Source organism: Geotrypetes seraphini, chromosome 1 (assembly GCF_902459505.1).
Source record: "Geotrypetes seraphini chromosome 1, aGeoSer1.1, whole genome shotgun sequence".
Lineage (NCBI taxonomy): Eukaryota > Metazoa > Chordata > Amphibia > Gymnophiona > Dermophiidae > Geotrypetes > Geotrypetes seraphini.
This window is the reverse complement of record NC_047084.1, coordinates 455,295,054-455,310,088: the sequence shown is the minus strand read 5'-3', so window position 1 is coordinate 455,310,088 and position 15,035 is coordinate 455,295,054. Positions and strand designations below refer to the sequence as shown.

Genomic DNA, 15,035 nt, shown 5'->3' with positions numbered 1-15,035 from the left:
TGATGATAGTAGGAGGAGGAGCACATGGTGAGAAAAGTGTATTTCTGCAAACACTGGATCGCAGCTACAGATTGAACACCTCGAGTATAGAATCCTCCAGGGACTACCAGAAAGAAGATTACCAAAGGTAAGAACCTAATCTTTTCATTGTATATTAAAATGTATAACGTCATCCTCTGTTTGTTTCAATATATCTTTATTCAGTTTTTCAAAAGTAAAGCATAAATGGCTCGTCAAATAATTTGAAAGCCTTGGGTCAAAACATAATCAGTTTTTAAAAACAAAACTAATTCCTTTCCCATTTTAACCAAGTTGTTGACTTCTTGGTTCTTCAGACTACTAGCTGCCTCCATTAATAACCCCCGTTTCCTTCTAAAGTTCCAAAACCTACCAAGCTGGTTTCATTTTTCTTCCTCATCAGTGTATTTGGAGCATCATTTCTTTCAAATTCTCTGTGACCCATAAAATTATTAGTCTTGTTTTTCAAGCTGATATGGGAGGCACAGTCTCACATTTCCAGAAAGCTGCAATTTCACACCGATCTGCTGCAAGACACATATGTAATGCACTCTTTTTCCCATTTCCCCACTATTCATCCCAATAAACACACCTTCAGATATTTATCCACCCTGACTTCACCCCATGTTTATTTATTTTAAAAATTTCTATACTGTTTAAAACTAAGCGGTTTATATGAATTACATACATCAATTATAATAAAACATAATAAAACAAACAAGCAATCATAAAAACTTATCTGCAGAATAGCAGCAAAAACTTGAATAAAAAGATCATGAATAATTTTTCAGCTAAACCAGAGAAAATTACTGACTAGAAAAAAGCATCTACAAACAATTGTGTCTTTAGCAATTTTCTAAACAGGCCCCTTTCATGACAATTTCATATTTGGCCCACAAGGGAATTCCATATTTTAACTCCTGCACAACAGAAAGTCATTTTACCAGTCTTCACCAACCTCAAAATATTGATGACTTGTGGCCATAATTCCTGGATCCTAGTGGGACAAGCCCACCAAATGTTTCAATATGTTCCAACTTCCCCACAGAGCCACTAACATAGATCCAAAGTGCCCAGATAAATCCCTTTAATCTTATCTGGTGTCGAATACCATCCGATACCTTATAAAAATTCTCCCTTATCAGAACACAGGGTGAAATCTTGGCCATTGCCCTCAGTATACTCATATATTTTCACCCACTGTGACTCGTTGAGCTGTACTCCTAGGTCTTGCTTCCACTTTTGCCTATAACAATATTTTATAAACACCCATCCTGTAAAATTATATAATATTGTAACTGGCCCTTTTAAAAAAATGTCCCAGATACCCTTCCAAGTATTGCCACTTTCTTTTCCATCCCCCAATACTCCCTTTGTCCTTAAATAATGCTGCACTTGCAAAGCCCACAAGCTAAATCGTATTGAATCTGCCACTGAGTGAAATCAATAGTTTCCATCCTCCAGAAACAGGTCAAAACAAATTAAGCCTTTCACTGCCCATCTTTGATAAATAATACCCCCCCACCACCAAATCTTTCATAAAATCAGGTTCATATCTGAGTGCCCCTCTAATAAAAAAAACAGGACCTCTTTCACTTTCCCTCTTCTTCCTTTGATCCTTCCATAGATCAAATGTTTAGTAAATGAGTTCTGTAATTTACTCGCATCAGATCTCCTTAGCAACCAGTTCCCGGATATCCTTCATGTTCTTAGACCACCTTCCTGGTTGCTTTTAGTGAGCCTTGTAGCTAGGGATTCTCATCTGTGAGAAGATAATGTTCTGCTTGTCCAAGGAGAAAATGAAGTTTCTTACTTGTAGCTGATGTTCTCTAAAGACAGGAGGAGGCTCCACCAGGGCTGCACCAGCTGTCCTTGGAGAACACCTGCTAACACCTCAGTAACTTTGCTCTTCCTTGCTTTCCACCCTTATGGCTGTGGAACTTGTTTCACCAAGTGCACATTATTGTATTGAATAGACAGCTACAGTGGTACCTTGGTTTGCGAGCATAATTCGTTCCAGAAGCATGCTCATAAACCAAAATACTCGTATATCAAAGCGAGTTTCCCCATAGGAACTAAGGGAAACTCTCTTGATACGTTCCCACCCACCCCCTGAGGCAAGCGGCGCTGCTCTACCCCCCCCTCGAGAACTGGCATTGCTCCCCCCGAAAGCCCCCCCACGTGATCTGGCACCCTGCCCCCCTGCGATCCGGCACCTCCCCGCCGTGATCTGAAATCCCCCAGACCCACCCAAGCAGGCTTCTTACTTGCATCTGGCCACCGGCACCGGCATGTCCTGTGCATTGGTGCCGGTGCCCGAAGATCTGCCTCCTCTTCTTTGCTGGGCCTTGAGCATCTGTGCATGCTCAAGGCCTTCGAGTTCAAGTAAGAAGCCTGTTCGGGTGGCTCTGGGGGATTTCAGATCGCAGCAGGGGGATACCGGATCACGGGTGGTAGGGTGCCAGATCATGGGGGGCACCGCTCACAAATCGAGGCACGCTCAGTTTCCAAGGCGCCGATTTTGCGAATGTTTGCTCGTCTTGCAAAACACTCGCAAACCGGTGCACTCGTAAACCGAGATACCACTGTATATTGTTTTCTGCTACCATCAAACAGATATGCCCTCCTCCTATTGCCATCTTGGTCAATATTTTTGATGTATGTAGGACTTCCATGTGGTCCTTCATCTTTACATTTACTAATCACCATTGCCTCTGCTCTGTGTCTTGATCAAGATGTAACCTAATAGCAAACTGTTCTTCAAAATCTATTTTCATGATCTCAATCCTTCCAGTTGCTTGACTACTGGGTTGTCATATTTAGCAATCCAGTATACTTATTCCAAGTTTTCTTGAATTCAGCTACAGTTTTCATCTCACCACCTCCACCGGGAGTCTTTTCCATGTGTTCACCTCTCTTTCTATGAAAAAGTATTTTCTAAGGTTACTTCTGAGTCTATCCCCTTTCACCTTGATCCTGTGCCCCTCATTCCAGAGTTTCCTTTTAACTGAAAAGACTCTGTTCATGTGTATTTATGCCACTTAGGTATTTAGTCATTTTTATCATATCTCCCCACACTTGCTTTTCCTTCAAGGTATACATATTGAGATTTTTAAGTCGTTCCTCAAATGCTTTATGACGAAGACCACTGACCATTTTAGTAACCTTCCTCTGGATCAACTTCATCCTGTTTATATCTTTTTGAAGGTTCGATCTCCAGAATTGTACATAATATTCTAAAAAGTCTCACTAGGGGCATCATTACCTCCTTTTCCCTGCTGGCCATTCCTTTCCTTATGCTTCTTTCTAGCTTTCACCGTCACCTTTCCTACCTGTTTGGCCACCTTAAGATCATCACATACAATTACAAAGATGTTCTTTACAGGCAGCAGGATAATGCGGACACCATTCCGTCTATCTTCTAGTGGAGAGAATTAAATTAACAAAATTTGGTATTGACCGAGGCAATATGCAAGAGTGGGCACCAGAAAACAGGAATAGCCTATGCATACCCAGTGAAAAACTTAAGGTTCTGTAGGAGGGCAGATCTGTCTTTGGAGCCATTGGATAATGTCTACTGCTGTGTGTGCATTATCTTGTTGTTCACAGAGAGTCTCTATTATAGGTGAGCAATTGTGTTTTGTGAACCAGAGTATTTGGGACCATTGGCACAGGCTCTGTGTGTTACCAATACAAACTTTACTGTATATGCAATAGCATGTGAAGGGGCACAAGTTGTATCTATTTATTTACTCACCCGTATCATGTGATACATCAAGATAATATCAGTACATATTGGCATAGGAGCCAAATTTTTAGAATAATTGGGACTGCTAAACCCATCATAAATTACCCCTCCTTGGACAAAGTGAAGACACCTGCTCAATATTGGGGTGCTCCAGCACCCACAGAGCTAGCACGTATGCTTGCTGGCATGTATTATGTTGGCAGTAGAAATACGAGTCCTGGAAATTTGGAGGCAGGACACTTCTAACTGCCACCGTTGTCCTTTGCAGCTCGGGTGACACCTTCGCTTCCAAAACAAGACCGTCCTGTAAGGGAAGGGACTCGTGTAGCATCCATTGAGACAGGCCTTGCAGCAGCTGCAGCAAAACTGGCTCAGCAGGTTAGTACTTGAAGCAGGAATATACTCCCTCTCCAACACCTTCAGAAACCGATGAAGATCATTCCACTGCCTGATCCAGCTGTACATTTTCTTGTCTGTGGGACCCTTCCTCATTCCTGACTCAATTTTGTACTTCTCTTTCCTAACCTAGCTATATTCTTTGATAATCAACTGTTATCAGGAAGACACTTCTTTTCATTGTTTGCATTTTAGCTCACTACTGACTAAATGTTCCTCTAGCTCAGGAATGCAGGAGTTCAGGTCTTGAGTGCATATTCATTAGGAATACCCCAAAAACATGGCCTGAACTCCTGTGTCCTTGTTCTAGCTTTTTATTGGAGCTCTGTTGACATATCATCATTACTTGCAGGAGCAGCACAAATCCCAAAAGAGGAAGTATACCAAGAAGAAGCCAGCCTCACCAGATCTTGAGAAGTCTCCTGAGGATATTGCTATTAGTACTATGGAACCTCGGCAGGAGGCATTTGCTGGAAGTCTGGCAGACCATGAATATACTGCAGGGCCCAGCATTTTTGGCATGGCACAAGTCAATCGTAGTACAACACCTATGGCCCCTGGAGTCTTTTTATCACACCGGCGGCCAACATCCAACTCTACGGGCAGCCAGGCAGCACAGGGTAAGCCTAATTCAAATGCACAAGATAGAGCGTGAGATATGAGACTCTGTTCTAGTTTCAAATGTTGGATATGAGAATAAGTGCAAATGCTAGCTTGGAAGCTGCAAGCAGTGCATGTATCATTTTGCTTAGAGTCATTTATTTATTAGGTTTTATTTACTGCCTTTTTTGAAGGAATTCACATAAGGCGATGTATAGCAAGAATAGTCAATCACAAATAATAGGCAATTGCAGTAGTAAAAATATTCTAATATTTGTTAACTACACAATCTAAAACAGAACATCGCACAACATAACAATACAAAACTTAAAGGCACACAACATAACATAACAAAGTATGGTACAGTATGCTACATCACAGTGTCAGGGGACGGAAACGGTGATGAATTTTGTCACCGTGTCATTCTCTAAGTGTCAACACAATATGCAGCACAGTTTGTAAGCAAAAATGGGACATATAGATAAGATAGAGTAACAGGAGTTAGAAAATAAAGGACTAATTTAAAGAAAGTTGTACATGATGTCAGAAAAGTGCTTGAATATTATCTTAGCTGGGGTAGGAGTGGATAAACATGTCCTGCTATATATAATATGCAGCCAGTGTCGCTCCTTGTGAGTGTGCATGACTAGCAATTTAGTTTCTACTTCCATTAAAGACCTGGTTGAAGAGCCAAACTTTCACCTTCTTTCTGAAGTAGAGATAATCTTGTGTTAAAGCAAAGCCTTTCAGGAAATGCATTTCAGAATAAGGGAGCGACTCCGGAGAAGGCTCGTTGGCGGTTATCACATCGTGTGATATCTTTTGGAAAAGGTTATGGTAGGATACTCTTTGAGGAAGACCTTGGAGGTGTATAGAGGGGTACCCTAGTCTTCCTACATCATCCGCATAGATGTAGAACTGAGTGTCCATCAACTGAATCAGCTCAGCTAGTGGTTCAAGGTAGCAGAATAGGTGACAGTATCGATCCTTGAGATAAGCCATAGGTTGGTGCTGAAACTGCCCATGGTGGCAGTGAGGTGCTGCTGAACAGTATGGACTGTTGCCCATCTGTTAGATCTGAACCAAGCAAGTACTGTTCCATTGGTACCTGTTTCTGCCCTTTGTGCTAGCATGATATTGTGAACAGTGTCAAAAGCTGCCAAGAAATCTAGCAGTACTAATACCAAGGCAAATCCCCTGTTTCAGTTTCTGTGAAGATCATCTAGTAGGGATACAAGGACCAGGTCTGAATCCTAGCAAGTTTCTCTCGTGTAACCAAACACTGATTTGAACACAGACTGACTGTTCTATAAGTTTTTCTAGAAATTAGTTGTTAGATGCTGGCTGGTAATGTTCAATTTTGTTCTGGTCAAGGTTGTTCTTCTTTAGCAAAGTACACACCACTGCCCTTTTTAATGCTGTTGGTAGTTGCCCTTTAGAAAGAAAGGGGTTCATGATTTTTGTGATACCTTGTATGAGGCTCCTGATTGCCTACTGCACAATCTTTGATGGGCAGGATTGAAGGTGCAGGTAGTAGGTTGAAGGTCTCTAAGGATTTTGTCAAGGTCCTCCTCTGGGTTAAGGGTCCAATATGTCTGTGTCAGGAGAAAGCGAGTTTGTGTGCTCCTGGTTAGCTGATTGGAGACTGGGTGGGACTGCCTGTAAATACTGGTTGAGACTTTTAATTGTATTGGCAAACCATGCAGTAAAATCATTACAGTTCAGCTTTGACTGGGCAAGCTGGTTGTTTTGTGAGTGTGGCAGTAGGCTGTTTACTATACTGAAAAGATGCTTGGTTTAATTGGTAGCCTGTTCAATGGAATAAGGCTTGGTGGTACTTCGTCATGTGTTTCCTGCAGTTTAGCTTGTCCTCATCCAGGCGAGAATTACTCCATCTCCTTTCCAGTTTCTGTTTCTGGCTTTTGCATTTAAGAGTTTGAAGTTCTGGAGAAAATCAAGGTGAGCATTTGTGAGTAGGGCATAAGACCTTTTATAGTGGTGCCAGTTTTTCTAAGGTCTAAGAGGTAAGTGTGTATTCCAGATATCAACTTATGACATTGTAGTTGTCTTTTCATCCTTATATGGATAGTCCAAGGCCTCTAGGAAATTCTCAGCAGTCAGCTTTTTCTTGTCTCTGATCTCCTTCCAAACTCTGGGAGGTGACATTTGTTTTAGGTGGTCACTTAAGGACAACTTAATTAGAAAATGGGCTGCCCACGATAGGGGTGTTATTTCAATACTGCTTTCTCAGTATTGAACTAACACCCCTATCATGTCAACCCTTTTATAGAATACCAAGTCTAGTATATGACCCTTCTCATGGGTTGGAGACTTGAACAGGTGGGTGAATTCTAGTAATGTCATCATGTCCAGGAAGACAGCTCTGGTTGGTTTGATTATGTAGATTGAAATCTCCCATGAGCACCATCTTAGGGTGATTCAGGGTCACTTGTATAATCAGATCAAGGAGTTCTTGCACAGATGTGTTGTTACAAGGTGCTTTAGTATACCATGATCAGCCAGATTGGTTTCTCCTCTTCCTGATGGATTAAAAGAGATTTTGATTCATTTAGCTGAGAAATGGTGATTCTACAGTTTGGTTGTATCCCAAATCAGGACTGCTATCCCTCCTCCACCCCATCTACTACTACTATTCATCATTTCTATAGTGTTGAAAAGTGTACACAACGCTGTACAGTCAACATGCAACAGACAGTCCATGCTCAAAAGAGCTTACAATCTAATTTGGACAGACATACAAGTCATATGGAGGGGGTTGGGGAGTTTCCTGCAGAAAATGATAGGATGGGCATAGATAATTTTATGGTGGGTGGGAGTTAGACGTTGAAAGCAGCATCAAAAAGGTAGGTTTTTAGCTTGGATTTGAATACTGCTGGAGACGGCATCTGACAGAAAGCTCGGGCAGTTTATTCGGGCATATGGCGCAGCAAGATAGAAGGGACAAAGTCTGGAGTAGGCAGTGGAGAAGGGTACGGATTGGAGGGACTTGCTCGATGAACAGAGTTCACGGGTGGGAGCATAGGAAAAGTGTGGAGAGATAGAGGGGCTGTAGAATGAGTGCACGTGTAGGTCAGTAAGAGGAGTTTAAACTGTATTTCAAAATGGATTGGGTACCAGTGAAATGACTTGAAGAGAGGAATAATACGAGTGTGGCGGCTTTCACGGAATATAAGTCGTGCAGCAGAATTTGCACGGATTGAAGGGAAGACGTGTAGAGAAGAAGAGGAGAGATCCTAGGACAGAGCTCTGAGGTACTCCAACTGATAGCAGAATGGTAGTGGAGGAGGATCCTCCAGAGCTTATGCTAAAAATGCAGTGGGAAAGATGGAAAGAAAACCATGTGATAACAGAAGCCTGAAACCCAAGCGAGGACAGTGAATCGATGAGGTGGTAATCTACAGTGTCAAATGCCACAGATAGATCCAGGAGGATGAGGATAGAATAGAGGCCTTTGGATATCATTAGCAGATCATTGGAGACTCTAGCAAGGGCAGTTTCCATAGAATGAAGAGGGCGGAAGCCCGATTGAAGCGGGTCAAAGATAGCTCGAGATGAAAGTCAAGACAACAACAGCAGAAAGCACGTTCAAATTGTTTAGATAAGAAGGGGGAGGAGGGAGGTGGGGCTATAGTTGGGGAGGGGCAGGTAGGGTCAAGTGATGGTCTTTTGAGGAGCAGCATAACTGCAGCATGTTTGAAGGCTTTGGGTATAGTCACAGTGGAAAGCAATAGACTGAGGATGTGGCAGATAGAGGGGATGATAGTAGGAGAGATGGTGATGAGTAGGCGAGATGGAATGGAATCAGAGGAACAGGTAGTGAGTTTGGAAGAGGAGAGAAAATGTGCAGTTTCCTCCTCTGTGATTTCAGTGAAGAAAGAAAAGGCAGCAGGGGTCGGCAGGGTGGGAGAGGAAGGGGCGATTCGGTCGAGAACTCAAGGTTGATTTTGTGAACCTTGTTGTGGAAGTATTCTCCCATAGGCTGGGAAGAAATTGGAATTGTAAAACAATTGAACAATGTGTTGTTGGATCAGGTGTATTTTTCTTTGTTATATTAAATAAAAATTGCTTTAAAATAATAATTAAAAAAAAAGGTTTGGATAACTTCCTAAAAGAAAAGTCAATAACTATTATTAAGATAAACTTGGGGAAATTCACTGCTTATTCATAGGATAAGCAGCAAAAAATCTGTTCTACTCTTTTGGATCTTGTCAGGTACTTGTGACCTGGGTTGGCCACTGCTGGATGCAGGATACTGGGCTTGATGGACCTTTGGTCTTTCCCAGTATGGCAGCAAAGATATTTAAATTTTAAATTATTTTATTGATTTTTGCACAAAAAAAACATACAGGAAATGCAATATCCAAGTAAAGTACACATCTTTGCTTAACAACATTAATTATGATGTTTTTTAAAATATTCAAAATAAGGCTTCTTCCCCTTGATGATAACGTTTGAAGATATGTATTCCACACCCTTAAGAAATGTTTGCTTTTGCAAAACCCTCTAACATCATTTGCTTCCCAACTAGCCAACAAATGAATTGCATTCCTCCATAGCCAATACCCTGGAGAAGACTCTTGTGTCCTTGATTGTAAAGTACATTTTTGGGGCCAGAAGGCTCAGTTTTCTTTTCCCCTTTAGCAAGGATACTTAATGTCAGGCAATGGTAATCTTTAGTGATGTGAAAGAGGACCACAAAGGAGACTTATGTTGGAACATGAAGCCTCTGTGAGTTTAATTTTTCAGAGACACTATTCCCCTTGAGTGATCTAGTTCTTCAGCATTCTTTCAAAATAAGAGATTGAGGTGAACATAGTCACAGAAGGCAGAGACTGCTATGGGATTCAAGCACAGAAACTCCCTTGCTGATGGAAGGGAGATGGAGTAATCTCCTCCAGGTAGTTGAGCATTCAAGAATCTGGGTTTAGTCTTGAGGACTCCCTCCCTCTCAAGCCTCACAGATTAGCTTCTCTTAGAAGTGGGGAATTATAAAAGAAACAATATCTTTGTGTCCAGTACTTTCCCCCTTTTGAGGGTGGTGGTGTGTCTTGGCAGTATTGGACTTAATGTTTCTGATGGTTGAAAAAACATTGGTTGGTTACCTCAGAGTTATTTGTAATTGCCCAGATGCTTGTAAATTTTGAGATAGGTCATCAGTCTATTGATGTGACCTAATAAGGCACAATAGTCTTTACATCATCAATTCCAGGAAGAGTTAAGAAGATGACAACTTTTGCTGGTGTGGTTCAAGGTGATCAAGTCTCAGTGGGCCGGTACCCCACTCAGAGCACAGGAGCTCTTGTAGGCAGAGCTAGACTGTCTTTGAAATGATAAGATAGGTCATTGCCTTTGCTTCAATTGTATCCCTTCTCTAAGTGCCTCAGTATTGGTATGCATGTCTTGAAGGTTCGTCACCTTAGGTGTAGGAGTCCTGAAAGTTATCAAAGCTTCCACCCATCTGATGTGGGTAGAGCTTGGGTGTATCTCACCCAAATGGATAGGTTTGGCCTGGCATGAATGATAATGAAGGGAAAATTGGAACTTAGATGTTAATTTCCTTTCATTGAGTCCTGCCAGATCAGCCTAGAATCCAGCCAGTGGTGGTCAAGGGTTCTCAGTCTGACATATTCAAAAAGCTAACAGTGAATATTTGATAGTTATATTGTGATGTATGAAATTCTCATTCCTGGGTAGTGACCATGAAATTATTTTGACTGTGTCAGATTTGGCTTTAAAGGCAAATTGGAAATCTAAAACATAATGCTTGAAGTAGTCTTAGCTTTGATATGGTATATTGAGCAGCTAAAGCAGCACCAGCCCTCTGTAAGGGGAGTGAAGTGAGTACTGAGTTGTATTTCTCTGGCTCCATCTGCTGGCAGGGAGACATAACCCACTCATCTGAACTGATTAGGACTCACGTAAGTTCAAATTTTCCCTTCAGAGCTGTGACACTTTAATCCTTATTTACCCACAAGTATAACTGACTCACTTTGCTGTCCATAGAAGACACCAGTTGCAGAGAACACCTTATTATTTAACTAGGCAGAATATAATATTTTAACAATTCATGTATGCAAGAATAAGTCTCTGCTAAAACCCAGAAGACTAGATGTTAAGATGAGTATTTCTGAAGGTTTGTGCTACGTGAAGATTCCCCACCATGATTGCTGAAACATAGTGCAGTGTGAATAAGGTACTGCTTTGTAAGTCCAAAGAGCCCACACTAGTGGGGAGGATGCTACAGAATGGTAATTTTGAATTGTCAATTACCAGTCTAGTACATTCCTCCTCCTCCCTATATCATTATCTTTATACAGTATATATGTATATCTTGCTTCCCTGTTAATTGGTCATCTTTGGAAATCTTATTGTGTGATATGGATGAATCTCATCTGAGGGGAACATATGGGAGAGAATCCAATTGTGTGGACAACTGCTGGAAATCTCATGCCTATATTTCATTGGTCCCTAAGTGGGATGAAAAATATCAGTGTCCTGAATTAATGGAGAACAAAAATTAATCATGGTGAGCCCAAATTCCCATTCTTGTCACTAAAGGGAGTCTTAACTCACTTTGTGGGGGAACCATGGGAAGGTTATGTGTTAAAAACCTTTTGACTATATAGTGCTGTCTTGAGAAGTTGTCTGCACCTCCTGCCCTGCACTCACCTCTTCTTTATGCCTTTTCTATATCTCACAGGAAAACGCCCAAGGAAGGGTCTGGCTACAGCAAAGCAGCGCCTGGGAAGGATCCTGAAGATCCATAGGAATGGCAAGTTGATGCTTTGAAACTTCCACTTAACGGCTACAAAATCTGACTCTTGCCACTGCAAAACCATTGGATTTTGCTGCAAAGACCTCTGCCCGCCTTCAGACTAAATAGTGTTTTGTTTACAGAAATGATGAGATTATCACTTCTCTTCTGACTATGAACGAGACAGCCATGTCATGGTGGATATGTGCACTAGTATACTGTAGGTTCAGATACACATGCGCACACTTGTCTTTTTGAAGGGGAAGGGAATGACTTCTTTCCCTACTCCTGTGAATAAATCAAACTGCAAGTGGCTACGTGCAGTTACATTGAAACCCTGTACGGCAGTGGAAACAACTTATGAGATTATCCTCGGACCCAACAGCACACTGTTACAGTTGACTCTGACCTGTGGGGATAAATTAGATGCAAGGCACAGATCGTTCCTGCACTACCTAGAAGGGTTTGTGAGTACTTCTTGGAAAAGTGGAAAGAAGCATCCTTGCACTCAGGGAGGAGGAATAATGAATGACAGACAACACAGCAGCCAAATTTTATTTGTGAAAAGGGTTTAGTGTGTCCCTATATGTGGGATACAATCCTGCCCTTCCTCTTTTCCACATGCATGGGTGCAAAGGATAGAATCCTTGCTAGGATCTGTTTAAGAACATTGACATGAAAGAAAGGAGTAATCCCATGCAACATATAGTTTCAGGGAAGTAGTTAAATGCTTGTTTAAATGCTTGTCTCGTATGTAGGACATGGGGTGCTCTGTAAGCTTATGGCCTTTTGGCCACCTCCACCTCAAAACCTAGTCTGGATTATACATACTAACCCTTCCCCCATACCATCAGATTGTGTTTTGTATTGCTTATGGGCTATCATTTTGCCCTTGCACCAGCACTTTGGCAAGACCTGAGGGAAGAAGTGTGTATGTAGGAGGTGTGACTACAAAAGGACATTGTGTGAATATGTAGATAGAGACTATACAAAAATGTACAGATGGAGAATAGCTTTAGCATTTTCCTTTCTCACATAGTATTGGTATTAGCTGTGCCAGAGCCTTGTGTGCTCTTTCCTGGTAGAGGTGTGGGGGGCCACCTTTCATTTCCAATGACTGTGTAGGGCTTGAACCCAGCAGTACATATCCCAGGGGAGAGGAAATAATTGGAAATCTTAACCCTTTCCTGGAGGTAAGGATTTATTCTTTGCTTTATTCTGACTTCTATGATGTCTATAGCATTGGGGGTGAAATTAATGGAGAAAAATTCTTTAGAAGAAAGTGAGAAAATTTGGGTGGGAGGGTGAGACTTTATTTATTTTTTAGTAATTTTTTTACAAAAGTGAAGAACCTTAAAACAAAAAAATCTTCCTGTAAATGTTCAAATCTATTTTTAGACATCTCCCCACATGTACTCAGCATGGGAGGATAATTTTATAATGTAGATCAGATTTGGATCCTGCATTTTGGTGATTTCCTGTTTTGCCTGGACTGGTGTAATTTATATATTTTTTAACCTCCATAGAGAGATGAAGTGTTGCTACTGCTCTAGTTTTTCTGATTTATTTATATTTTTAAAGTTCTCTTTCCTCTGCTGCCAATAGCCAAGGTTTCAAGCAGCCAGGATCTTGTCAGTTTTTGTTAGGGTGGGGGATGTTACAGAGTTGGATGTAGAGATGAAAGTTAAAGCAGCCCTGCCCTGGGTGTATTTCTGCTCTCCTAAAAACCCAATGCAGCACAATAACCATTTATGTTGTGATTTTTATAAATCCTAATCTGTGCTGAGGCTAGGGCTGCTTCAGCTTGGCAATGTCTCCTTCAGATAGGAATATATTTGGAGATGTGAAAGTTGCAGTTGATCATCTCTATACAAAAGTATACCCTCATCTACTGGCAGGGAGCAAAGCTGTAGGAAGTGGTGGAGGAAGTACTGGGCTGTAGGAGAAAAATGAAGGAAAGGGCAATCAGTATAACTAAAAATACGGGAATTCTACAGAATGAATGCCTAAATATTTAGCAGCTTCACAATTTCCATACCCCCAGGAGCTAGTGATTTTCTAGTTTCTCCCCCCACTCTCCTACATAGCCAGCACTTCTCCCATCATTCCATAGAACTGCCTACCCCCTTCTCTCCAGGACCCAGCACTTATTCTCCATTCTCTAAATTTCTTCTGTGCTACAGATGATATTCCTCTTGCATTTCTTACTCTGCTGTAACAGTTTTGCTCCTTTTACCGTTCCCTGAGCCATCCTACTATAGTTGGTGATTTTCACTATCCATCTACAGTTAGTGCTCACTTGCTCCCCACAACTAGCACTCTGCAGTTTCTGATGGCTCCCCTCCCCAGTCAGCACTTTTCTGCCATTATCTACAGTTCTTCCACAGCCAGTGCCCCATTTGTAGGAGTCCCTCACACCCATCTGCTTAAGAACCATCACTTAGTGCCTCTGTGGCATGTTCTAAAGTCCCAGCACCCCTGCTCCATGTCCTGTAGCTTCATCATAACTAGTGCTCCTCCCTCATTCCTACAGTTCCTCCAAAGTTAATGCTAGCCTATCTACCACAATCTTTTCGCACCCATCCCTCTCCAGAAACCAGCACTTGTTTGTGTTTGTTTTAGTTTATGGTCCCTCTGCCATGCAATATAGCTCCTCCATAGCCAGAACCCCTTCATTTTTTCTCTTGTGTACAATCTCTGTACTTAAGCACTTAGAATTAATCATTCTAGGTGCTTAAGTACAGAGATTGTACTATTCTCTGAAGAGGAATAATAAAATATTATACACTCTATGAAATCAAAGGTAAATCTGTAAAATATTGTAGGGAAGGGGATTATTTGTGAAAGCTTAGGCAGAGAGGGCACATGGGTTAAGAACCTTAGTGATTTTTCTAGAAGAGATGTTCACAACAGATCATCACAACCAAGCAATATTTTTACAGTAATCTTGTAAAGGACTTGAGAACAATTACCTGTACATTTGTTTTTTCACCGCAGTGCTTGCAAATAAAACATTCAACCAAGAAAAGTGGTTCTCTCATTCTTTTGAGCTATTCTTTATTTTTAAATGTAAAATTAAACGCTTGTCCAAAAGATTGAGTTAATAAGAACAACTGTACCCTAGTACAACTGAAGTTGAAGAGTTTCTGTGAAAAAAAATGAAAGAAAGTAGTTTTGTCATTTTGAACTGCAATGAATTAGTAGTGAACAACATTACCCATGTATTGGAAATAGTGTAAGAAGCAGTAAGTACAGTATTTCCCTAACACTGGAGAGGTAAAGTGAGCAGTGAAGGCAGCAATGGTTTTGCCCTTTAATATGATTTTATGTCATTATTTATTCTCCAGTATGCTAAAGATGTACAAATATCATTCTGCCTTTTCTTCTCTCTTTCAATACGATGTTTAGAAAGTTGCAAAGGAAAAATAGGTGCACAAAAAAAAGGGAATAAAAGAAACATGTATGAAAATAAAAAGTAAAACAATCACTGTGTAAAAA

At 41.1% G+C, this 15,035-nt stretch overlaps 1 protein-coding gene across 1 annotated transcript in view; it reads left to right on the top strand.

Annotated features, from left to right (window-relative positions):
• Positions 1-14,455, top strand: part of PHF8 (PHD finger protein 8) — a 280,408-nt gene extending 265,953 nt beyond the window's left edge. Inside the window, exons 20-22 of the mRNA XM_033921914.1 lie at positions 4,035-4,144; positions 4,515-4,782; positions 11,484-14,455. Coding sequence (XP_033777805.1) covers positions 4,035-4,144; positions 4,515-4,782; positions 11,484-11,572 — 467 coding nt within the window. The 3' untranslated portion in view covers positions 11,573-14,455. The remainder of the gene's footprint in view (positions 1-4,034; positions 4,145-4,514; positions 4,783-11,483) is intronic.
• Positions 14,456-15,035: the final 580 nt, after the last annotated feature.